Genomic DNA, 25,510 nt, shown 5'->3' with positions numbered 1-25,510 from the left:
AAAGAGCCAATCGCTGATTGGTAAAATCATTGCATCACTGCAGCTGCCGTTAGAAGCTCTGGTTCCCATAGAAACCCGAGACTCGCGTTTAGGACTGCACTTGCATTGGCTGGCCTAGCCTGAAAAAAAAAGCTTTTTTAACGCTATTTGAGCATAAGAAACAACATTTATGGGATAGTTCATGTCAGACTTTGTTGCTGATTTGAAATATGTTATTTAATTGCGAATTCGGCAAGCAGTTTTTGAGATTTCAGGATTCCCCTATTCAATTAGATAGGATTTGGTCTTGGATGCCCGAAATAGATGCCCGGAGGCGTTGCAAATATGGTCGCCGAGTGAACAGACTTTCCTTGAAAGGGTCATAGTCAGGGGGACAAATAAACATTGTTCCCATTTGGTGTCCACCAACAAAAATTTCATCGCGGGCCCAGTAAATTCATGCGATGACTCTAAAATCTAATAAAATGCATTCCCTTTGGTAGGGTGGTCGCTTGAATTCACGAGGCAGAGGACCAAAATTCTTACATTGCCCGCATATTCGCTCTTGGATGCCAGCAGATGCTCCCATTTATTTCATACTTTTTTGAATAACTCTCAAATTACCAGAATAAATCATTCTAATCAGAGTCAGTGATGATGAATGTTGTTTTCTTGTCTGAGAATCAACTATTTTCTGTGAAAAATACAAAACTCTACATCACTTCATCATCCTTCAAAGTTGCAATGTCTCATAAAATACTGATAATTTTCCTAGTTGTTCATGTCAAAGCCCTGAGTTACGACTTCAATCACAAGCAAGGGGGGGCCCATTGCAGGCGGGCATGAACTATGGTGTTTGCCCTCCAAAGGATCTGGAAGACTGTGAGGCATGCGAGCACACTGTGTAAACACAGTGCAATGAATTTCAGATGTGTGCCAGTTGCCCTTTTTCTTCAGTTCAGACTCGTGCTAACTCTCTAGAATGCTGAATTACCCATACAATGGTAAACAACAAAACATGCTGCATACGGGAAGTCTTGCATTCCGTGATACTGCAGAAAAGGGCAGTGGGGCAGATGGGTACATTATGTGTTGAAAAAATATAATTGTGAATAATTATGTCATACACTACATTTAAAAGTTGGAGTTCGGTAAGATTGTGTTTTTTTAAAGACATCTCTTATGCTCACCAAGGCTATATTTATTTGATCAAAAATACAGTAAAAAAGATTAATATTGTGAAATATTATTGCAAAATGTGCATCCTTACTCTTCAGTGTCACATGATCCTTCAGAAATCATTCTAATATGCTTATTTTCCTGCTCAAGAAAGATTTCTTATTGTTATCAATGTTGAAAACATATATATATACACACACACACACAAGTAAATGTACTTTTTACTCCAATACATTTGTGATGAGTCATGCCTTTACACATTACATTTTGCATGACACCTAACTTTTTCTGCAGCAGTTTATTTCTGATATAAAGAAGCGATATCGCCATCTAAGGGCATTGAAGGTACTATATGTTGTGCGTTTTGCCTTTAATTACACAAACTTGTCAGCAAGGCTACTTTACATGAATGTGAGTGCATTAGCAGGTAGTTGCTGAATCATAGTTGTTTGATTTATGAAATAAGGTCATGACTGCAGCCAGTGAAGAGGCCGAAACCAGCACATCCAGTGCAAGTAGACTTTGACTATTTAATCTTACTTAACATTATTTTATTTATCCGCTGTATTGACGAGACCTTTTTGCCAGATATTGGTTTATGTATCGCCTTTTTATGCACTTGAGCTTAACTGAGACTTGAGAGTTTGAAGACGTTTAAAAGGTTGTTGTGTTGACCTTGATTTATTGTAATATTGAGGTATTCAGTTTTATTTTGAATTTACAAAATAAACATGATTTCTCATCTTACAAATCAATTGTTTCTTATTTTCATCGGCATGTCTCTCAGGTGTTGAGGACTAGTGGATCTCTGAGCCTACCTTCAGTATGAGTAAAATACTTAAGTACTGTTAAAATCAGATACTCTACTCAAGTTGTATTGGAATTGGTTAATTGTAAATTGTAATGAAGTCATTTTCGATGTAAGGTATCTGTACTTTTACTTTAGTATGGTTTTCAGAAACTCTTTACACCTCTGTATATATATATATATATATATATATATATATATATATATATATATATATATATCTTGCTGACCTCAACCTATGAACAGTAGTGTATAAAGTCAGATTTATGAGAATTAAAGGCACAATTACATGTAAATACACAATTGTGAGATATGAAGTCACAGTTACAAGAAATAATGACAATTGTGAGCAATAATTTTGAGGTATAAAGCCATGTGTGAGATATAAAGATGCAATTACTTGCCATTAAAATGGCAATTAGGAGGAAAAATGACCATTTCTCTTTTTTGATTTGTTTTTGTTTTTTTACTCTGATGCAAAAACATAATTTTATCTTATAAATGAGGGTTTCCAGATATCAAATCAGTGAGAACAGCATAGAGACGTGCACTAACCTGCTCATGATACTCGATGCCCATGCTGAGTGTGTTAATGAGAATGGCGATCATTATTCCTCGTCCGAAATACTTGCTGTCCACAATCTTACGGAAAGTGTCACACACCAGCCTCCAGAAACGGACCACCTTTGCTGCTCGAGCTCCTAATGCAAACTTCTTTTTTCTGTTGGGATCTCTGCTGTCCCGATAATGGGCATCCTGTGTGAACTCATACACGCCCTCACTGTCAGAGTCTGCCGTCTCATTCCCATCCATTCCCTCGGAGTCGTTTCCCATCGATTTGGCACAATACGGACACGTCTCAGGGTCAAAGGTCAAAGCGGTGTCTAAGTTTGTGCCACTGCTGTTCATGAGGGCATCCTTGCAGATGATCTTGCCTGAAATGTATAAGACAGAAATACATCAGAAAGAAATTATGCATAGAAAATATTTTCTTATTTAAGAAAAGCCTTTCAATTTAATTGTAAGGTGTCTTGTAATAGCAAGTACCAATGCAGTTCATAAGGGCATCCTTACCATTTTTTATTATTATTATTATTATTTTAATAAATGATTTTTGTTTATGGTTGATTTATGATTTTTCAATTTTCAGCAATTCTGGCAAAATAAAATATTTAAAAAAAAATATGCATTTTTTTTTTAAAGAGTCACATATCATTTGATTATAGTTTGTACATTTATGTATATACACACTTTAAGTTCTTACATGTTATTTGCTTTAATGCTGAATAATGAAAGAATGAAAGATTTAGTGACAACACAGCTGTTTTTGCCCTGATGCCAAACTTATTGATTTGCTATGAATAATCTTTTCATTTTTGGCAGCGGCTATTTGCACTAAGTGCAAAGTGCAATAGATGCTATTTACACTAAGTGCGAATAACGATAGATCCTATTTACACTAAATGAAAATAGCAATATATTCTATTTACACTAAGTATCAATAACAGCATTTTCTTAGCGATATGCTTTTTGCACTAGGTGAAAATAGCAATAGATTCTATTTACACTAAGTGATAATAGCAGCATTTTCTTAGTGATATGCTATTTACAGTAAGTGCAAATAGAGATAGATGCTATTTACACTAAATGAAAATAGCATGTTTTCTTAGCGATAGATGCTATTTACACTAAGTGCAAAAAGCTGTATATGCTATTTACACTAAGTGAAAATAACAATATATTCTATTTACACTATGTGACAATAGCAGCATTTTCTTAGCGATAGGCTATTTACACTAGGTGAACAGAGCGATAAATTCTATTTACACCATGTAAAAGTAGCAGTTCTTTGCAATAAGAGTAAATAGTAATTAGATGCTATCTATACTTTATATTGGCAGATATTATTTGCACCTCAGTATTTTTGAACAGTAACATGATGAAATAATATCAGAGATAATTTTAATTTTAAGAGAAAAATGTAATACTTTCATTTTAATAGTATATAAGTCTCTGACTAGATAATCGAATAGACATCTCAGGGTTGAATTTCCAGCAAATGTAACTATATTATACAGTGTTACTATGATAATGATATGAACAAAACATAGAATTACTTATACATTGATTCAGTTCATACTGATTACTCTAAACGCATGTGTATCGCACATTCAGTTCAAGTAACTCCATTTAAAATCCATTTACCAGGAGGACCTTGTGTCTCCACCAGGCTCTGTGAGGTGTTGATGGAAGTTGGGGGTATGTTTAGGTTGGTAAGGACACCAGCAGTACAACTGCCTCCTCCTGGCTCCAGGATTCTCTGTCTGCGCTGCTCTAAGGCCAGAGATGACTGTAACGTGGGGTAGTTCTTATGTACTGGAGCTGCAAATGGCACTGAGTTTCTCTTATATGCATGGAGCACCGTGGGAGAAGGTGAGGGGCCGCAGCGCAGCGGCTCGAGGTGGCTCGCAACCTGATAAACACTATGCATAGATTCTGCACCGCTGGGGCCCAGAGACCCACAGAAGGGGTCCTGCTGAGGGATAATGACAGGTAGCATGAGAGCACAGCCAGAGTTGTTGACATTGCCACTCTGGGAACCGTTGTCCACCTCTCTGCCCCCTTCAGTTCGGACACTTCCATTGCCCAGATGGTAGTGATGGTGGAGGTGATGGTGATGATGGTGCATGACGGGTCGGATGGATCCCTGGCGCTGCTTCTGCCGACGTCTTTTCGTAGGCGGCGGTTCCAGCGGTGGAGAAGCGCATATCCGTAGCCCTGCCCGGCGACCGGTGGCCCGGATGAGGTGGCCGATTTGCCTGATGCCTTTGCGGATAATGTGGACTAGGTACTTGAGCAGCTCATCATAGCAGCTTCCTGGCTCAGAGAAGCTATTCAGTGTGCTGGCGTTGGACCTGAAGCGCACTCTCTGCTCCTTCATAAGCTGACTCTCCCGTTGCTTGGTCTCAGAGAACTGTGTCGCTATGACAACTAGACAAAGGTTGATCATGAAGAACGAGCCCACCTGAAAAAACAGTGGAGGGAGTGGAGTAGACCATGAACAGAGAGAGCTTCACTGCTCATTAACAACATTGTTACTGTAACAACAAGAAAAGATGGCATGATAAAAATAGAAAGCATAAAATCGATGGTTATTTTCTGTACTAATAGGATTTGAAATTAACAGATTGGAAGTTCAGAACAACATGCTTGCTTACTTCTGTGTAACACAAAAGAAGACATTTTGAGAAATGTTTCAGTGTTTTTGCCCATACAATGGTGGTCAGACAAGTTTTGTTTCAAAATCTTTTCTCTTGTGTTCTGAAGAAAGATGTCGTACATGTTTGAATGCACATGAGGGTGAGTAAATGATGACAGAATTTTCATTTTTAGGTGAATTATACCTTTAAATACCCATAAATGCCTATCACGGACACATTTAAACAGTTTTGTGTCCGTGGTATTATAACAATCCATTTGCTAGGCTTAAACAAAACATGATTCGTTGCATGCCACAGACATACAGTATACATCTGCAACTACTTTTTTTTTTTGACACTAATGTTGATGTCATGAAGTGGTTTCTTTTTTTCAATTTCCAATTCACTATGATGTCACGTATATCATCATCAAAATCTTTAAAATGTGATTCTATTGTCTTTGTCTAGTGAGCTGTCTAAGTTTTTCTGATGCACAGTTACATCAGAGACAGTATAAGGTAGTCTGTCTGGTCAGGTATCACTCTTATAAATGTGTCTTGTTCTGCCCAGCTCAGCTTAATGCCACTCACTATTATCAGGAGAATGAAGTAGATGAAATTGTAGAAGGAGTGAGCATCCATAACAAAGTACATGATGTCCACCCAGCCCTCCAGAGTAATAACCTTCAGGAAAGAACAAAAGTGATTCAGTTTAGCTTATGCAGTTCATACACAAACAAAGAGGCAGTTTATAAAATACATTCTTTATATAAAACTATTTTCACTCTTGCACTCTAGATACTATGGAAGCTTTTTTATCTTACAAGTGACTTTTTCTCGCAATTACATCTCACAATTTTTACTTTTTTTCTCAGAGTTACAGGATATAAACTCACATTTGCGAGTAATAAAGTCAGAATTTAAGTTTATTTCTCGTAATTGTGAGAAAATCGATGTTTTTTTCCCTCGCAATTGTGAGAAAATAGCAATTCTGACTTCTTGTTTATATCTTTATAGTTTATATTGGTTATGCAAAGTTTATATCTCGCAATTCTGACTTCTTTTCCTCGGAATTGTGAAATATAAACTCGTAATTGCGAGACAAAGTCAAAACTGCAAGTTTACATCTCTATTTTCTCACAATTGCGAGAAATAAACTAGCAATTCTGACTTTTTTCTACCGTTCGCAAAGACCTGCCCCCTTTAGTTACTGTTGCTACGTCCGACAAGCCATGCCGCTCTCAAGCCACACATCATGTTCTCACACAGTGAAAAATACATCGCGGAGCAAAGAGGACACTGACAACGCATCGACAAACAAAACAGAGCAGGTTACTTTTGATTAGGGCTGTCAAATTAACGCGTTAATTTCGATTAATTAATCTGAGAAAAAATAACGCGTTAAAAAAAGTAACGCAGATTAATCCATTCCGTATTGACCTTTGAACCTGGAGCCGTTCTAGTTCTAGCCACCATTCGATTGTAAAATGAAGGAGAGAGATGACTGCTGCGCTGACGGACAGAATGAGCAGAGCTCCTCCCTCGTGCGCGCGAGCTCTCTTCTTCTTCAAAGTAAGCACCGTCATTGCACTCTCTCTACCTCACACATAATAATCTAAATCAACTGACACAATGCTAAAAGTTCGTTAGACCGAATCCATGTTTCACGAGGCGCATTCGGAGAATGTCTTTCCTGAATAACCGTTGGGTGTGAATAGTGCTCAAAAAAACGTCACCTCATCTTCTCTGACAGGCGCCCTGCACGTGCAGCTGACACAAACCACACTTTCAGTAAACAAAAAGAAAATCCTATCCAGTGGTGAAGTGTTTTCTGTGTTGACAAATCTTTTGCGATGTCCTAATAACAGTCGCGATTCGCACGCAACGCGTCAACGTCCTCTAATGTCCAATTCGCGACCTAATGACTCATTTGAACAGATTCATTTTAATGAATCATGACAACAATTGATCTGTCCACACGGTCTATAATGAATCATTTACTCGAACAACTCTGAAATGAGAACATAAGTGTGCTTACCCCATTTAGCAAGAGTGGTTAGTAAAATTAGCCTTAATAATCCATAATATTTTCAGGTTATTTAAATGACAATGTGTAGTAAATTAGGCCTACCTATAAAATCAGTTAGTTTAGACTGGAGTGAGGTGAAACCAGAACAAAGCAAGTTGTTGTTAGCTAGGTGCATTCAATTGTATATGGTAGAAAATTATATTATTAGTTAATATAACTTCTAAATGCTTATTTTTAATACTTTTCAGGTTTAGCAAAAAAGCATCTTCGCTAACAAAGCTATAAAATCACTTTTTTTTTTTTTTTTGCAAAGAGGGCAAGAAAGAATTACTGTGAGAGTGACAGGCACTTTATTGTCAGTATTGGGCTCGCAGATCATGTGGGTAGGGCACTTTTTACTGTTTGTGTGGATGACAATGTCTGTCACCACCGAAGACCATTTTTGACCCAGGAAAAACCCTGCACTGATTCATTTGAATTGAAATATTTAATACTTTCACAGCAAAAATTATGTATGCGATTAATTTAGATTAATTAATCACAGAATATGTAATTAATTAGATTAAAATTTTTAATCGATTGCCAGCCCTACTTTTGATATAAAACAAATTTTGTAATTTTTAAAGAAATTTAAACAATAAATACAGTTGTGTGACTCTTTAATGTGTCGTGACAGATTGCTGTAGAGCCTCAGTTCAAGCGGCTTGAGACTGATAATCTTTTCCTACTAGTTAATTTATAGCATCAAATAAACATGAATGAACATCAGAAGGACCATTTTTCAAGTTCAAATCCACCGACATCTACTAACTCCCCTGATTGCTTTGTCGGACAAAACGTCGGATTCTGCATTATGACTGGTTAGATCGCCTGTCAATCAAACTCCCGACGAAGGGTCAATTGCGAGTTTATATCTTGCAATTGTGAGAAAGATGTAAAATCGCAATTCTGACATTTTTCTAACAATTGTAAGTTTATATCTCACAATTATGAGGAAAAGAAGTCAGAATTGAGAGATATAAACTGGCAATTGCGAAAAAAAGTCAGAAACAAGCTTTCATAAGATACCGATTATCAACCTCAAGTGTGAAAAAAAACGTTGGTAGGCAGCTAATGTCAATACAGTGACATGGAAATTAAAAGCATATAATCTCTGATTATATGCTCCCATGATCAGTTTTTGGTTCTGTACTAAAGCATGCATGATTAGGTCGACAGGACAGATATATTATGCTCAGGGGGGACACCCTACCATGCATGCACTCTTCATTCCCTTTGATTAATCTGTCACAGATTAGGGAGAAACAGGGTAAGGCAAAACTGGAAAGAAAAGGCACTTTGCTTGCTATTTACAGGGCAATTGGGTGTGCTAGCAGGATGAAGGGATGTCAGGCAGCTAATTCATTTTTAGATACTAAAAATTAAGCGCCTAACCACAGAATTGGCCGCTTGCAAAAGGAAGATTAAGTCATCGGGCCATTCCACAGTTTGGTACACGACAGTCTCCTAAATATTTAATAGATTTCTGTGTTGGTGTATTGTAAACATGAGAAGTGAAAGTTTAATTCAATTTGAGATTAAAATCAGTGGGCACATACTGTCGGATGTAGAAGAATTAAAACCTTATCAACCTTTTGTGATAAAAGAACAAAAAATTTAATACAAACCGCTGATCCCTGCAATTGTCTTCAAGCCAGACTCTAAAAGAGCTAATCTAAAATCCCAGGGCAAATGAGCTTTGATATTCAAACAGTGTCAGGCATTTAAAAAAATCACTAACCGGTCAGGGAAACTGAGGTAAGCACATTTGGGTTCATGATAGTAAATGTAGTCCCAGTTTGGATCAATCAGTGAATTACATATGTCACTGTTGGATCATAGCGCCAAAATTTGCTAAAGATTATAGTTTAACAGTGTTTTTAAATATTTGTTTTTAGAGACTAACTTTGAGCATTAGATGATGTCAGTGGTAATCTAAATGGAAAAATCGGAAAAATGAGCATGCACAATTAAATGTATCAAATCTCTAATACTAAACTACAACCGATATGGTACCAATATATTGTGCATGCTTACTAAACTGTCATATTAAGGCATTGTAAGTGTTTTAGAAGGTCTTTGTATAAGTCTTCACAGCATTAAAGCAATAAAAGAAGACTTATAACAGACCTGAAAGATGGCAATCCAGGCATAACCAATGTTGTCAAAGTTTATGGCCCCCTTGAAGGGATTGGCCTCTCCGGCAGAGCAGTTGGTGTAATACTTGTTCCAGTTGACGCAGGTGGTGTTGTCTGTGCTATTGTAAGCTGCCATGTCCAGCTGGCACTGTCGGCCCTCCTCATGGAGCGTGGGGATGGAGGTGCACAGGCGCATGCCATTCTCCCGAGGTTGAGAACAGATAAACGGGTTTTCATCATCGTTTTCTGTGTGGTAGTACTTGTGCAAGTCTAGACTGGTAGGCCTGTACAAAAGATAATAACATGAATCACGTTTTATCAGTAGAGTTTGTTTTTACACCAACAATAATCTATAATTATTTCTTGAAATGAGAGTTTACGTAAAAATGAAAATGTAACAAATTACATTTACTCAAATACTTTACACCGCTGATGTACCACTTCAACGATTCTTTTATTAGTTTTATTTATTTGTAATTTGACAGCTTGACAGCTCTAGTTCTCGTTAAATGCAGCAAATAGCCAGGATATTTTTCAAAAATCAACCTTTTGTGTTCCACAAAAGACATAATATGTAATGCATAGACACACAGTTCAGACAACTCATGCAAATAAATGCAAATTAGCTGTGCATTGAGCAGTAACTAAGCCAATGAAGTCCTCAGTGCTCTCTGCTCAGCCTCAGTTTCTCCTAGGGTTGGAAAAACACCCATTTAAGAACCAGTCATGCTGCAGCGAGATCAACGCTAACTATCTCCCGAAGAAAAGTGATTGAGCAAGGCCTAGCTTTAATGGCGTTTGGCTCTGACATTGAATAATTGGGCCGTCTGTCAACACAAATTCACCTCAGAGAGAAAGTGCCATGGCGAATTAGCTGCACAAGTACCTTCAATTACCCATTGGGACAAATCCTAGCCTTCCAAAGAACCCTTCCCCTTGAAATATTTATTTCTTAAGAGCAATTTAACAGTTTAAGACCGTCTTAATGTTACATAATCACCGCTGCAAGCCAATCTCTGTGAGGCAGTGGATTCCTTCAAAACGCTGTGCCAGGCCGTGAATCCACGGGGTCTAATTCATGCTCTCAGCGCAATGATAGCTGTGGGGTTTACAGAGCTATATAATAAACAAAATGAATTGATTGATAGTTGAAAATTAATGGAAGCAGAAATTAAGAAAATTAGAATTATTAGGATTTCAGTTCATTTTTTTTATGATTCATTACATATAAGGTCGTGTCTGCTACATGTTTATACATTTCTGGAAGGAAATCACTTCCAATAGTCCCTGTGCGACCCTTTCACCTTTGTGGACATATCATGCACATTTTCCACTATAAATTTAAAAAAATTCTAACTTTATTTGCTCCCAAAATGGTAAGTAGTTGTGTTGCAGTAACATAAAATGGACAACACTCTAATACTCAAAGTGGATAGATGGATGTTTTCGTTAATTTATGTATTGCTCTTTATTGTTTTCAATCTGTAGGCCCATAAAACTCAATTTAAATAGATTTGCCGATGACATTTGGCCTTTCATCATTACAATAATGTACTCTCACATTATTACCCTCCCCATTTCAAGACTCCTGAGGTCACTTAAAAATTATTATCGTGATCTTGAAGCCCAAGCCATCGCACTCACAGGGAGAAGTTTTCAGGGAGGAAGCAGCGGTTGCGGAGAAGCCCGGCCCACAACTGGACTCCTACAATCCCAAAGATGAAGAAAACGAAGAAGCAAAGCAGCAGCACATTGCCCAGCATGGGGAGAGTGTCCAGCAGAAGCGTCACCAGGATTCTCATACCTGCAGAACAATGAAAGAGAAACTAGTATTACTTCATCCCTCAAACACACACAAACATTGTAATAATAAAAAGATACTGCCACAAGCATATTGCTCTCGTAAAACATATGAAATGATAGTGTTATAATGCACTAAACAAACTGTTGCTCCATTTCATGGTTATGGAGGCTCGTTGTAGACCTACAGTATACGATTGTTTATAGGTGCCAGTATAAATCTCTGCTGATATCCAGTTTTTCAGACACTGTTGCCCTGGCTTCTCCAATATATCTGCCCTGTGTCAAACCACAATGCCAGCTGACTGAAGCATAAATGATGAAAATCATTTCCTGTTCAGGGTTTGGCGGGTAATTGGTGGAGCAGGGTAATCCAGCCGGTGCTCCCTGGCAGCCTGCAGTCTGTGGGTGATAACTGTGGCTGGCTGTAATTTCCACATTTGGAAGAAGAGTGAGTGGCGATAAGCAGTGAGGCATTAACAGGAATGAATGACAATAGAAGATCCGTGTCATCACATAAAATGGCTCTGTGCTGTGTGGGTTTACAGAGCTCAGTATTGTGCAGATTCTGCATTTCTCAAAGCCGTCGTCTTCGAGATGGGTTTTAGCCCCTCAAATACACTCTTCGATAATGAGACGCCCTGATAGAAACACGGCCTCAAAATATTTTTATGTCAGGGAAATTAGGACACGCAGTGTCGTTTTGTGAGTGTTTATCGGCGTGTATCTATTTACTTGTAATTAGGAAATGGGGAGTTCAGAACAACAATCGAGGTCTCTGAAATACGGAGCGTTTCTTCCAATTACGATGTGTTTCTCGTGGATAATTCACTGCTCTGAGATTTCTGCACAGAAAATCACTTCCTAACTTCGGTCATTAGTGACTCCAAATGACTGTGGAGTTCACCCTAGCACAGCAATTCAGCTAAGCTTGCCAAGTCAGGGCTTAACAAGCATTGAATCTGTGACAGCGGCACAGATCTGTGTCCCTTACAAACTGAGAGGTAATTCCCCACAGGGAGGTGTATTTTCTGGAGAAAATCACCTTCCTGAATTTGGTCCCTTAAGAAGACTGACAAATGGAACACCGGGCCATGTGAGTTTCCTCACAATACGATAATGGACTATTTGAGCATGAGGTTAAGCTAACTTTAGTCTACATTCATCGCTAATGTCACTTGTGGACTCATTTTATGACTTAGATTTCCAAATTATGTATATAAATTGTGTCATTTTTCAAAATATATTACACTACAAAAAAATTGTAGTGTCACACATGACATTTACCATTCAGATGACTGGCTGAGCTCAATGAACAATAATGGCAGATTTAAAATGATTTGGAATTCTATCCTTCTTTGTCAAAAAAGTTTTGAAAACCATATAGAGAATAAGTACCACTTGAAATGAAATAATGAAATTATCAATGTATGAAAAAGGTAAATAAATACATTTCAGTTATAAAAAATAAAATAAAAAATGGTTAGTTTAATTCATGAATAGCATATTATATATATATATATATATATATATATATATTTTAGGGCTGTCAAACGATTAATCGCGATTAATCGCATACAAAATAAAAGTTTGAGTTTGCCTAATATATGTGAGTGTACTGTGTGCAATTATTATGTATATATAAATACAAACACATTCATGTATATATTTGAGAAATATTTACATGTATTTATTTATATTTTTATATAATTTATAGTATATATAAATAAAAATATTTTGTACATAACATATTTCTCTTAAATATATACATTAATTTGTGTGTATTTATATATACATAATAATTACGCACAATACACCCACATATATTACGCAAACTCAAACTTTTATTTTGTATACGATTAATCGTGATTAATCGTTTGACAGCCCTAATATATATATATATATATATATATATATATATATAAAATGGTTAGTTCCTGTCCTTGACTCGAATTGGTCAAAAGCTATGACAGCTTCACCCAACACAACACCCTTAGCAACCACTCTTAGCAACGTAAACTGTGAGTTATCAATTGATATTGTTCATTGAAGCTTAATGTATTATGTAGAAGAGTATTGTGAGAAAAAGATTGAGTGAACGAGTTTATTACCTACATTCAGATTTAACATTTTCCATCAGGTCCGTTCATAATAAAAAAATGTTTAAATGTCTGATGTATTATCTTGTCCTTTTAACAGTTAAGGGGTTTTCCCGTGACTGACAGCGCTAGTCAAAGCATTTGTCACTTGTGTCTTGTTCCGTGTTCACAACAATTCAGCTTTTTCAATGTAAAAGTCTTTGCTACTGACTAACACACATAACGACAGTCTTTGCCGCCATCTAATGGCATTATAATGTAACTTCTGTTGCTGTTCACGGTCTGGGACTATTTTTTTCTGGAGGAAGGAAGGCTTTTAGTGAAAGTTTACTTCAAGAAAGTTACTGTTACTTTTATTTCTCTTTGCAAATGAAAATGTGAGAACACTCCTCCTTTATATGATTATTCCACAGATTCCAGTCCTTATTTTCCTTATCACTACATTGACATAAATGAAATCTAGCAAATATTCCAGAACAATAACTCCTTGTTTACCCGTTTCCTTCTCTGACCCAGCTATGTCAGTCTATAGCAATTCACTAATGCAAAGGTCTCGCTCTACGCAGGTGGCTTAACTCATTTATAAACTCCTTCTGAAAAGATTATTTAGGAGAGAGAGTATTTCCCAAGGGGAGACTGTAAATATCCTGCCATAGCCATTCTATTATGTTAAAAAGAGAGTCTCCAGGGCCACACAATGTGCTCTGGTCCCTGTGTTATGAAGAAGACTCCTGGGATCCCCTGCCCTTTGGAGTCCTCCACATGCACCAAACAAGCTCAATGACAAAGCACAGGGGGGAAAGAGATCATAACCATGCTTTCTATTTATTTCTCATAAGCTTCCACAGATAATAAAAGAGCAGCTTCTCTCTAGGTTTAATTAAAATTGCTTGAGGGGACATGAACACCACATAAACACAGGGGTCTATATTCTACTGTTGTTCAGCTGATACATTTTACCACAAGGGTGTTGATACTTGGCAGAAGACTTGACTAAAGAGATGAGAAGCTTAATCTTCACAATATTAATTCAATAAGGTTGTAAAAGGACAACACTCAACCCACTGATTTCATTTCTGCATCACACAAAGCTCATTGAAGAGATGCTGGTAGAATGAATGGCCTGATGCTAAATAGATATCTAACAATAATGCAATCACATAATGATTCATATCTAAAAACTGCAGGGTTCTATCATCCATCCACCCATTCCACAGGTTATTCATGTGCCTTTGCACTATAAATAAAATCCATAGTTCATTCTGCATGGCCATCACACATATCCCCTATCCCCTTCGAAAATGTATATGATTTAGCGCTCAAGAATTTCTTATTATCAATGTTGAAATACAATGCAATTCTACTGATCCTAGTATCTCGCACTGCCTCATTCTTATCTCCATAATTCATAAAAATAGTCACTCATGTGATGCATGGGATGTATGATGCAAAGTTATCAGTTCCTCTCTTTCTGTGTCTGCATCTCTTTCTCTCCAATAGTGCCCTTATGTCTCTCACCAATCTACATGTCCACCACTCCAATTACTGCTAGCCTTCTGAAAAAGATGACCGCAACGTCACCACTGGCAGACACTTGACATGATGATGTTCCTTGCCCCAAATAATAATAGAATACAGAAGTGGGCAGCATGGCAGGTTTCCAATTAACCTCCAACTGCCCTCAAGTGCAGAATCATGGTGAATTCTAATCCAGAAGACGAAGTCTAAAAGAGCTCTAGACTTTCTGACAGACTAATCCACCTTCTAGGGAGAGTTAAAGGGCACATATAGAGGTCTGTCTACATATTACAGACCTTTTAAGAGATCCATTTTCACACCTGCACACCAAAGACAAAGCAGAGCGAGCCAGCTGTACATCACAGCAGTGTTGAGTATTTTGATTTGTGAGGGAACATGTTTGTCATATACTGACAGTTTTCTCCTGTCCCTTCATCAATCAAGCCATGGGTGTGGAGAACAACAGAATGTGATGTTGATTAAGACGGCTTCTCAGAGAACAGAAAGACAGAGGGCACAGAGGTATAGAGGACATAGAAGAAAGTGATGTGAGAAACAGAGTAGGACTGACATGAGTCTGCAAAGTACAGGCTCAACAATTCGACCCTGTTACCAAAGTTACTGTACAAAAAAAAAAGAAAATCGGTACCACATTAGTTTAGTGTGTTACATGTTACTTTAGTAATAACTATAAATTGTGCCTAATTAATGCAACTATCCCTAAACCAAACCCTAATTCTAACCCAATAGTATGTACACTGTAACAATTAAGGACACCTTAAAATAAAGTGTAACAAAAAATAAATAAATAAATATTTTATTATTATTATTATTATTATTATTATTATTATTATTAAATATCTTATACAATATTTCCTAAAAATTAAACACCTCTTTTTACATGTAATTTGTAATATATAATAAGTATAAATAAATATTACAGAAAAAAGCAGACAAAAAAATTATACAGTCCATTTCTTTGTCTGCTTTTGTTGCATGGCCTCACTCTCATATCCACTTATTGAAACTAGTCACTATAAAAAAAAAAAGTAAAAAAAAATAAAATAAAATAAAATAAAAAGGTTAAAAAAGTGTGAAAGTCCCATGCTGTAGAGTGGGAATGCCCACCGACACTTTTTCAGTCAAAAGAATTTCAACATGTTTATGACATGCTACTTTTGTTTTCAGTTTGACAGTCTAATGAGTGATAATTTGAGCTTTCTCCTATTATGTTTTTTCCCCCCATCTTTTGTTTTGATTAGTGCTGGGAAAAAATGACAAATAGGATCAACAAAAATCTATGTCACCCACTCTTCCAGTGATGGTCCGCAGCAGGCGAGCTTGAGATAAAATAATTCCCAAATTAATGCAAACATTAGGCCTTTAATTAGTCTGGGTGGCTCTTGAATAATGAATTAGGCTGTCTGCCACCACTTCACCCCCTGTCTCTGATTGGCACAGGTATTAATTAGGCAATAATGATTATATGAATGGATGCACTTTTGTTTCCTAAGCGAACTGGAAGGCATACCTCTGGATGCCATTTCTGACCCCCCGGGCCAATGATGGTGTCCGAAAGCTTACAAATGCTGCATTCAGATGAAGGCATCAAGGCATGTCCAAATCCAATGTTAGCTTCACTTCCTGTCTCCTGAGATACCTTCATCTGATTCATTTTTTAAGGCAACGTAGATGTTTACTTTGCTGCCTTTGATATCCCAAAATGATGTGCTTTCCATTTTAGTTGAGAATGGAATAAAGATGGCATCTGAAAGTTGCAGTTGGTGGTCAGTTTGTGTGTAATTGCAAGTTTTTGAACGTTTTTCAATTCTGATGAGATATTTCTATTGTAGTAATTAAATATCTGTTTAGTTATCACCAAAGCTTTGTCTATTTTGCTGTAGATCAGTGGTTCCCAAACTGGGGTACGTGAGGTGACAAAAGGGGGTACGCGAACAAAATGCTGAGTAGTTCATTTAATTCTAACTTAAAATAATATTAAAACCGAGCATGTTTTTCTAACTGCCAAAATGCTGTAAATCCAGTACATTTAATCAAATTACCTCATTATTTGCAGTCAAAAATCACTGTATCCACACATATGATGGATTGTGTGCAGCATACTGCCTTATATCACGCTAAATTACTGCCGTTCTCGACAGTGCACCTTTGTAAAAGTGGGGATTTAGCACTTATCTGCATGAAGAACAATTAGACACTGATAGTGGATTAATTTCGATTTAAGTCTCGAACTTTCTCCGATACAAAAACAAACCTTTTGTGAGTTCTTGTATTTAATGATGATAACGAGCAAGAACACAATTGTTCCGAAATATCCACATGACTGCAAACGTGACATTATTATACAACAGGTCGAAAAACAAAACGTACATTTTAAACACAGTACTGTAAGTATTTTCTCTATTGTGCAATGAAATAATAGTTCTAACGAAAACCACAGCAGAACTACAACACACGTCTGTGTTTTGCGAACAATTCTGCGGCTTTGAACGAATCGTGAGAGTCAATGATTCAATGATTCATTCACAGCCATTTGCTTCGTTACTGAATGAATGACTTGATGACTCACTCATAAAAACAGTGACTTGCTGCCACCTACTGGCGGTTTTAGTTTAATATTTAAAAGTTTTATTTAGTTTTACCATCATTGCATATTTCTCTATTGAACATTTTTATTTAAAACATTATTTATTTTATAAAGTTATTCATAAAGTTAAAATATGCACTGGAAAAATCAATTTAGGGGGCAAATATTGTCCCTTAATGGTAAAGGTGTGACTGCAGTACGCAGAGAGGGGGTACGCAGAAGGATAGTAATCCCTTTAGGGGGTACTCCACGCTAAAAAGTTTGGGAACCACTGCTGTAGATTATTAAACCATTACGCTGCTTCAGGAGTCTGTCAAATTCACTTTAATGAGGTATCCTTCATGCGCAAACGCTGCCTTCAAAGTCATTGCCTGATAAGGCAGAGAGGCAACAAGTCAGCTGCCTACGTTTTTGGACGCAGCCTGCGAGAAACACGGTCTGGTCCAGTGATGAAGAATGGGTGCAGTTTGTCTGTCAGGCTGATAGACGTACTTGAACCGTATCCAGAGGGGTGAGAACTGAACGGGACCCCACACAAATTACCCTCACCAAAACCCCGTCTGAGCTAGTCAAAACATTCCAGCTAAATACTACCATTGTTCAATATACATTTTACTACCCTCCACAAATAGGGACATCAAGCAGGATCGGCCAGACATGGTTCCTTGTGAAATAAGAGCCGTGGGGGAACCGCGGGCATCTCCTTGGCACAGAGAGTGATTAAAACATCCGGTATATAACGATGTGGCCAATGAAATATCATCACCCTGCCTTAGAGAGAGAGTGAATGTGTGTGAGCCAGTCTCTATTATTCTTTCTGTGTGTGTGCGCGTGTGTGCGTGTATGTAAAAAGAGAAGCTGTAAAAAGCAATGAAGAGGAAAATTATCTATAAATCTAAAGTCCCTAAAATGGCATGAACTCCTCTGATATATGACTGAGCTCAGGCTACATTTCACTTTCAAATGTTGATTAAATTACATTAATTGACCACAGTGCTTAAATAATGCAATTCAACATAGAACATTGCGAATTTAATAAACTCTTTGATTGAATGCAGGGAATTAATCAATTGAATTAAGTTCTGAGTTCCCATTTTCTACAGCAGAAAGTGATACAAATGTACCTTAATTGAACATTGAATCACTGTAATAATAATAATACAAGTTATTATTATTATTATAAAAATAGTAAATACTGCTGCAACCTTTACTTACTATTCCAACAAAGAGCACAAGTAACAAAACTCAATGTAATATAAATACAAACGCATTACTCTGCATGTTTTTGCACATTTAAATCCACTGATTCATCCAATAAGGTTTCATTAGTTAATGTTTATGCATTTAATAAGGAGTAATAAATGCTCGATCAAATGTATTGCTAATTGTTATGTTTTTAAATGTTATTTAATAAAAATACAAATGTTCATAGTTAATGTTAGAACAGGTCCATTAAATATGACCAATTACAACTTTTTTTAAAAAGCATTTTTCATTGTTAGATCATTTTAACAAATTTGTTAACCAATGTTAAAGGTGCCCTAGAACAATATTTCACAAGATATAATATAAGTCTAAGGTGTCCCCAGAATTTGTCTGTAAAGTTTCAGCTCAAAATACTCCATAGATTTTTTATTATACCATGTTTTAGCTGCCTATTTTGGGGTGGGATTAAAAATGCACCGATTCTGTGCTTGTACACATTTAAATGCTCGTGCTCCCCGCCCCCAAGCCTTAAACATTGCATAAACAATAGAATACGTTCACACGGCTAATATAACTCTCAAAATGGATCTTTACAAAGTGTTTGTGATGCAGCATATCAGATCACGCAAGTATGGCATGTAATTTTTGGATGTTTACATTTGATTCTGAATGAGTTTGATAGTAGCCTGGGCTGGTATATGCAAATGTTGGGGGCGTACATATTAATGATCCCGACTGTTGCGTCACAGTCGGCGATATGTTGAGATTTGCCTGTTTTTCTGTGGTGTTTTCACGCACAAGATTTACATATGAAGGAGAAAACAATGGTGTTTGAGACTCACTGTATGTCATTTCCATGTACAGAACTCTTATTCAACTATGCAAAGATAAATAAAATTTTACAATCTAGGGCACCTTTAACAAAAGGAATTTTCACTGTAAAGTAAACGTCACTACTGTTTTTTGTTTACAGTGTAAATCAATATAAACTAATACATGCACACATTATTATATAAGAGAGCACCTTCATTAAGTTACAGTGTTAATACAAAGCGTGCAAGAACATGGCTGTGATATTGTACTCACTGGGGACTCGGTTAATAGCTCGAAGAGGTCGAAGTACTCTGACCGTTCGGACCGCAGAGAAACTAACATTCTGCAGGTTGAGAGAGTATTCCAGCATCCTGTAAACACACACAAACAAAAAGAGTTTCAACTTTTAATAAAGCAAGATATTTGAATAGATGCATTCACTAATGAAGGCACATTATCCCCTATTTACAGTGCATCTGTTAATTAATCCACATTTTGGATTTATTGGAATCCTTAATATCACCTGAAGGCAAAAACTGATCTGCTTTTTAAGCTGATGAACATCATCCATATTTATGGTAGAATAGCATAAAAGGGCAGCAATATTTTCAAATAAACACTGACAGCCCAGACGCATTAGTGGCGTGTTTTCTGCCGAACTGCCAACGCCATACTGTAGATCAATCGAAAGTTATCAGGATTCATCAAACAATTACACTGAATCGTTTTCAATTAGGTCAAAGAGAGGTGGAAGGAAGGTTAATGTAGAGCTTTCGCAAACAAACACATCCACAGCTGCTTCGCACATGTGAACTTCGGAGCGAGGCACATAAAAGAATTGCATGTTTTTGTAGAAAATAAACAAAGTGTGTGTCTCTATGTGCCTGTGAGCTTGCAACCGTGTAATTGCAAACCCAATAACTGTTTCTGGCCATACAACAACTTAAAAAAGCAAAAAAATTACAAAGTTACAATTACACTATACGTATCAAGTTCATAAACAAAGCTGATGCTGATAAGCAAACGCGCATGTTAATGAGGGTTCTCATGGTCATGTGACCTGCTTAGATTAAAGCTGCGTGATCTGGGGTTTTTCTCCATCCTCGCAAATATGGATCGATTGAAGTCGGTGACGTGCAAACAGTGCGAGCCCCATTAGCCAAGCAGGGCAGTGAGGAAATGTGTTCTGACTTTGTTGCTCCTGAAATGTGCAGAACAGCTTTGAAGGCACTGATTGGGCTTGATGGAAACCAGCTGGCAACTGGACTGCAAAAATAATAACAGTGGTGACTAAGACTAAAATTTGAAGGAATGGGAATGAAGAAAACACGAAAATATCAAAAGAGAAGGGGAACACAGGAAGTGGATAGGGAGAAAGGACAGATTTGAGGGAGAGGGATGAGAGGGAGAGAGAGACGGCGACTCTAAGGACAAAATGCCTGTAAAGAAGGGGAGAGAGACAGGACACGCGTGAGGACATTCGGTAAAAATGTCCCCAAGGGATGCGGGATGCGTCTAAACAAGGTGGACGTGTGTAAATGTGATATCGTCAACAAGCCTCTTACTTCTTTCATACACACATATGAATCACTAATATGGCCGCTCGCAAATACGTAAACAAAAAGTGAAGTGTCGCTGGGCGTTTGTCCAGTCAGCACCTAGACCTCTCTTCTGTTATCTGTTTGTGTTTGGCCGTGGTGAAGGATGACACACCTTCCCAGAATCACTCTGTTTCTTGACAACATGGTCACACAATCAACAACGGCTCCATACTGCGTACACAATGCCAGTTGCAAGGTCGCTATAATAGGAAAAGTATGAGCGAGCCAGTGGTCTCGGATCCAAAACAAGTGTGGCCTTCCACATCCATAAGAAATCTGCTCGATTCGATCTCCGGCTGCACCCGAGAGAGCTAGCGTGCTGTTGTGTCTTGTTTGAACAGCTCCACAACAGACTATTGAAAGGACTGAAAGACATTTAAATTCCTGCAGCATTAGAAATACCAGCTCTTTTGGGACGTACTCCATTTCATACGTTATAAAGTTGTTCTGTATGATCAATGCAAGACTGGTCAGTTTACGAAAAGCTGCAACAGAGTATACGCAGCATTTCAGATCTCTTTCTCTCTCTCTCCATCCTCTCCGAGTCCCTTGTGGTCTTCAAAGCAGCCGTCCTGGCTGCAGTTCAATCAGAGCTTGGTGTCTTCCACCACCTGGCAGGTTAATGAGGCGAGTTTCAGAGGAGGTTCACTTCCGAACAATCAGCTCTCCATTAAGATAGAGAAGGAAGATATACCCCTAACAACACACGCACACATACTCTGTCCTCGCATTGCTTCTCAGTCTGTCCACATGAATCAAATTCTTTGTCTTATTTCAATTCATTCATTTATTCAACTACAAATGAATTTATACAGTGCATTTGTATGACAAATCAACACTATTACAGTTTAGCATAACGTTAGCAACAAACAAAACTGTTTTCCTCACTGTGCTGGTGAAGTTATTGTTGAAAAACATTTTTTTATTTTCTACTTACTATTGCTAATTAGAGATGTATATTTTTAGGGGGAGATAAACTCTTATTCTAGAGAGCATTTGATTGGACAACATTTTGAACACTTCCCCAAAGACAAGGTGAGTCATATATTATTGGTTGTTTTTCTGGAAGTGAAATTCCTGGAAGTTCCTTATTCAGGAAACAATTTATTCTGTGTAAAGTGTTTGTAAAACATTTAAAAAAAAAAAAAAAAAAAAAGATTGTCACATTCACAAGGTATATTTAATGTACTAATGAATGTTTTAGGCTACTTTTCAAAAGTTTGGGGTCAGTAAGATTTTTTATTATTATTGTTATTATTTGAAAGAAATTAATACTAAGTATTAATTCAATAAAGATGCATTAAGTTGATCAACAGTGACAGTAAAGATATTTATAATGTTAAAAAATATTTCTATGTCCCATAATGCTGTTCTTAGTTTAGAACTTTCTATTCATCAAAGAATTGTTTTTACCACAAAAAAACAACTGTGATTAAAATAAGAAATGTTTCTTCCAAACTAAATCAACAAATACAGACAGAGAGGTTCAAACATACAATACTTCTCTTCAATTTTATATTTCTGTCTTGTATTTTTCTATATATTTCTCTCTCAACAAGCTCTCAGACACAATTGCCGTCAGGGGTGCTCTGCTGTTTTTTATGGGACGAGACTGATTGATTTACTTCGGTCGGAACAGGATAATCTGCCCCTAGCCTCGGATTCAGATCAGCAAAATGACAAGTTTCTTTCTCTTTCTCAGATAAGTGTTCTTCAAAACAATACCTCAACACCTAAGCCAAACAAGTGACTTCCATTCCAAAGAAAAACAAAGTCTGAGAAAGAAAATAGTGCTGCACTACCTTTCCCATCATTTGGATGAAAAATAAAGTCAGGATTCTGTTCTTTTTTTTTTTTTTTCTATCTATCTTTCCCCTTGACTCTATGTACAAAATACTATGTCAACACTGAGCAATTCTGGGGCCCCATGGTCACTTTATAGGATAATAATCATAATGGAAGTTAATGCAGACGTATAACTCGAATAGATGAAGAGAAAACCTAATTTGCTCTGTGTGCCTCAGCCAAAGAGCGTTCCTCTGATGGGTCGAAAAATAAATGAATGAGCGGGACCTGTAACTGGCTTTTTTCTTGAGGAAACGTTTGATAACCTTTGTTCATAATGCTTTGTCCTTGTCTCGTCCTATTGACAAGGTCTGGGTCTGCACATTAAGTGTGTCAGCAGCGAGTCTGGAAACAGTCGAAGCAGAATCATTAAATCAGAAGCAGAGGTGGACATTTGGGTTCTCCTCTCCTTCATGACTAAATGAGGACAGTGTTTTGATTAAGGATTTGTAACAGCAGATGACAGAGAGATTTGTATGATGTTAGTAGTATGTAATTTATGCTTTATTTCCAAAGAGAATTAAGCCTCACTGTGAGTGACAATTATATGAAGCCTGGATATTTCATAAAAGTTACCAAATCAAATGAGAACCCAAGGGAATAATAAACCCCCCCAAAAAAATGAAAATCCTGCCATTATTTACTCAGCCTCATGTTGTTTCAAATCTGTTTGACTTTCTTTCTTCCATGGAGCACAAAAGGCGGTTAATGACAAAATGTACTGAGCCATACAATTATGGTATACAAGAACTGGGTCTTTCAAGCTTCAAAAAACTTGCAAAAGCAATCTTGAAGCTTTATAAAAAGTCCAGCCCAGGCTTATTAGAAAAACATACCTGTAGGAACATTTTTGCAAAACGAAAATATGTAGAGCCATGTGCGTTTCGTGACGAAATGTCCACTGAGTGGCGCTAAAAGTGGCACCGTTTTTTTTCTCGAAACAGTTGAGCGTAAATATGGTACGTTTTATATTATGTTGGTTTTGTATGCATCACTGCAGTTCTGATTTGAAATGTCCGGTGAGTGTCGCTAAAAGTGTAATGCTCCATTATGTTTTAAAATAACATACCATCTACACTACACCTAAACCTACCCGATAGTGTTAACAAAAGCAAATATGACAAAAACGCAATAGTAAACATCCCGTTTTAGCTTATTTTTGATCTCTCATCTTTGAGCTATTTTATCGTGAGTCATGATTCACGGGATTCATACCCAAGGCTTCTACATCCTAAGTACAGTTCCGTACCAGCTGAGCTACCGAGCAAGCTTGTTACGTCAGAAAAGCTAAACGTATGGAGCTGGTTAAGCGATGCAAAGTCCAAAATGTATTTGTTTACAAATCATGCACTTTGGTAAAAAGTGTTTTGAGATCATAACATAATATTGTGCAAGGAGATGTGAAAACAAGTCTTTATTAATCCATAATCTGACCCTGTAATCATAACTGTGTATGAAAACGATTAAAAGTGTTTGCTGTTTTACTGCCTCTAGTGTTCATTTCTGTTGGAAACTGCAGTGATATGTACGCATTGGTGTGTATTTTGAGATCAGGTTGCAAAAGTCACGTAGACATAACATGAGTGAGTAAATGATTTTTGGGTGTACTATCACTTTATTATTTCTAAGCTATTGCTTCACCAAATCTCGTAATGAAAAGGCCAGTAAAAGCAAATATTTTCCTGTCCTTTCTTTTTATGTTAGCAAAAGGATCTTAACCTAATGTATGTGTGGAAGATCGAGATCGAGGATCGAGGCCATCTGCTAGTACCTGTGTTATCAGTTCCAGGCGTCTCCATATACAAATATGAGATGAAGAACTCCTAAGATGAAAGTGCTGGATGCTCTCCAGTGTCATCAACAGCCTCCCAGCCAAATGGCATTCCAGAAGCCTCCTATACCTAGGCACGAAATCCTCATTCAGGGACAGGGAGACTCCATTAGCACTGCCGATGTGGGTCATGACCTGATCTGGAGCTTTTACTGTAGTTCAATTTAGAGTAGGTTTCCCTCTAACTCTGTTCTCAGTTGTTAGTTAGAAAAGACAAAAAAAGTAAACTTCATCAGCTACTGTTGAAGGTTTTGAGCAACGGGATTGTGAAAGCTTCTAAAGAGGTCAGACTGATCATGTTTTGGTGACGGTCACACATAAGACAGTAACTGTCAGTATTCTTGACATGAATGATGGTGAATGAGTTGACAGGTTGCGCTAGCCTTACAACTATTGACTTGACCAGAAAATGACAGCTGTCTACATGAAACAGAATACATGCCTGGTCAAACAACCCAGAAGGAAAGTAAATTATCATCATTTTCTCACCAAGACATTCATCTGAAAAAGCCATTACATGACGGACAAAAATATTCTTAATATTAAAGTGAAGGAAATCTTCAAATAACACATGAAAGTGTTTTTTGAATAGTGGAGTATTATGTCAGTCAATCCAGGTCAGTTTGCTGGATTAGCCTAAAATGAGCAGTTTCTAGGAGTTGAGGGATCTTTCTAAAGGCCGGAAAACACCAAGCCGACGCCGTCGAACTAGTGGCAACGAAAGCAGACTGCGGGGTTGGCTCACGTCGGCAGCGTCTGTGTCCAAAGTTGCCCTGACACACCAAACCGATGCTAAACAGTTGACGGCCAAGTTGCAT

General features: G+C 37.3%; 1 protein-coding gene across 14 annotated transcripts in view; it reads right to left on the bottom strand.

Annotated features, from left to right (window-relative positions):
• cacna1g (calcium channel, voltage-dependent, T type, alpha 1G subunit) overlaps positions 1-25,510 on the bottom strand; it is a 234,760-nt gene that overhangs the window by 98,392 nt on the left and 110,858 nt on the right. For all 14 annotated transcript variants that reach the window (XM_048170124.1, XM_048170126.1, XM_048170125.1 and 11 more), the window contains exons 5-10: positions 19,689-19,786; positions 11,016-11,175; positions 9,364-9,655; positions 5,757-5,849; positions 4,172-4,991; positions 2,522-2,901 (exon numbers count right to left, since the gene is read on the bottom strand). In XM_048170124.1, the coding sequence (XP_048026081.1) occupies positions 2,522-2,901; positions 4,172-4,991; positions 5,757-5,849; positions 9,364-9,655; positions 11,016-11,175; positions 19,689-19,786 (1,843 nt within the window). The remainder of the gene's footprint in view (positions 1-2,521; positions 2,902-4,171; positions 4,992-5,756; positions 5,850-9,363; positions 9,656-11,015; positions 11,176-19,688; positions 19,787-25,510) is intronic.

Source organism: Megalobrama amblycephala, linkage group LG20 (assembly GCF_018812025.1).
Source record: "Megalobrama amblycephala isolate DHTTF-2021 linkage group LG20, ASM1881202v1, whole genome shotgun sequence".
Classification (NCBI taxonomy): Eukaryota; Metazoa; Chordata; class Actinopteri; order Cypriniformes; family Xenocyprididae; genus Megalobrama; species Megalobrama amblycephala.
The sequence above is the reverse complement of the archived record's forward strand: the minus strand, read 5'-3'. Positions and strand labels throughout refer to the sequence as shown.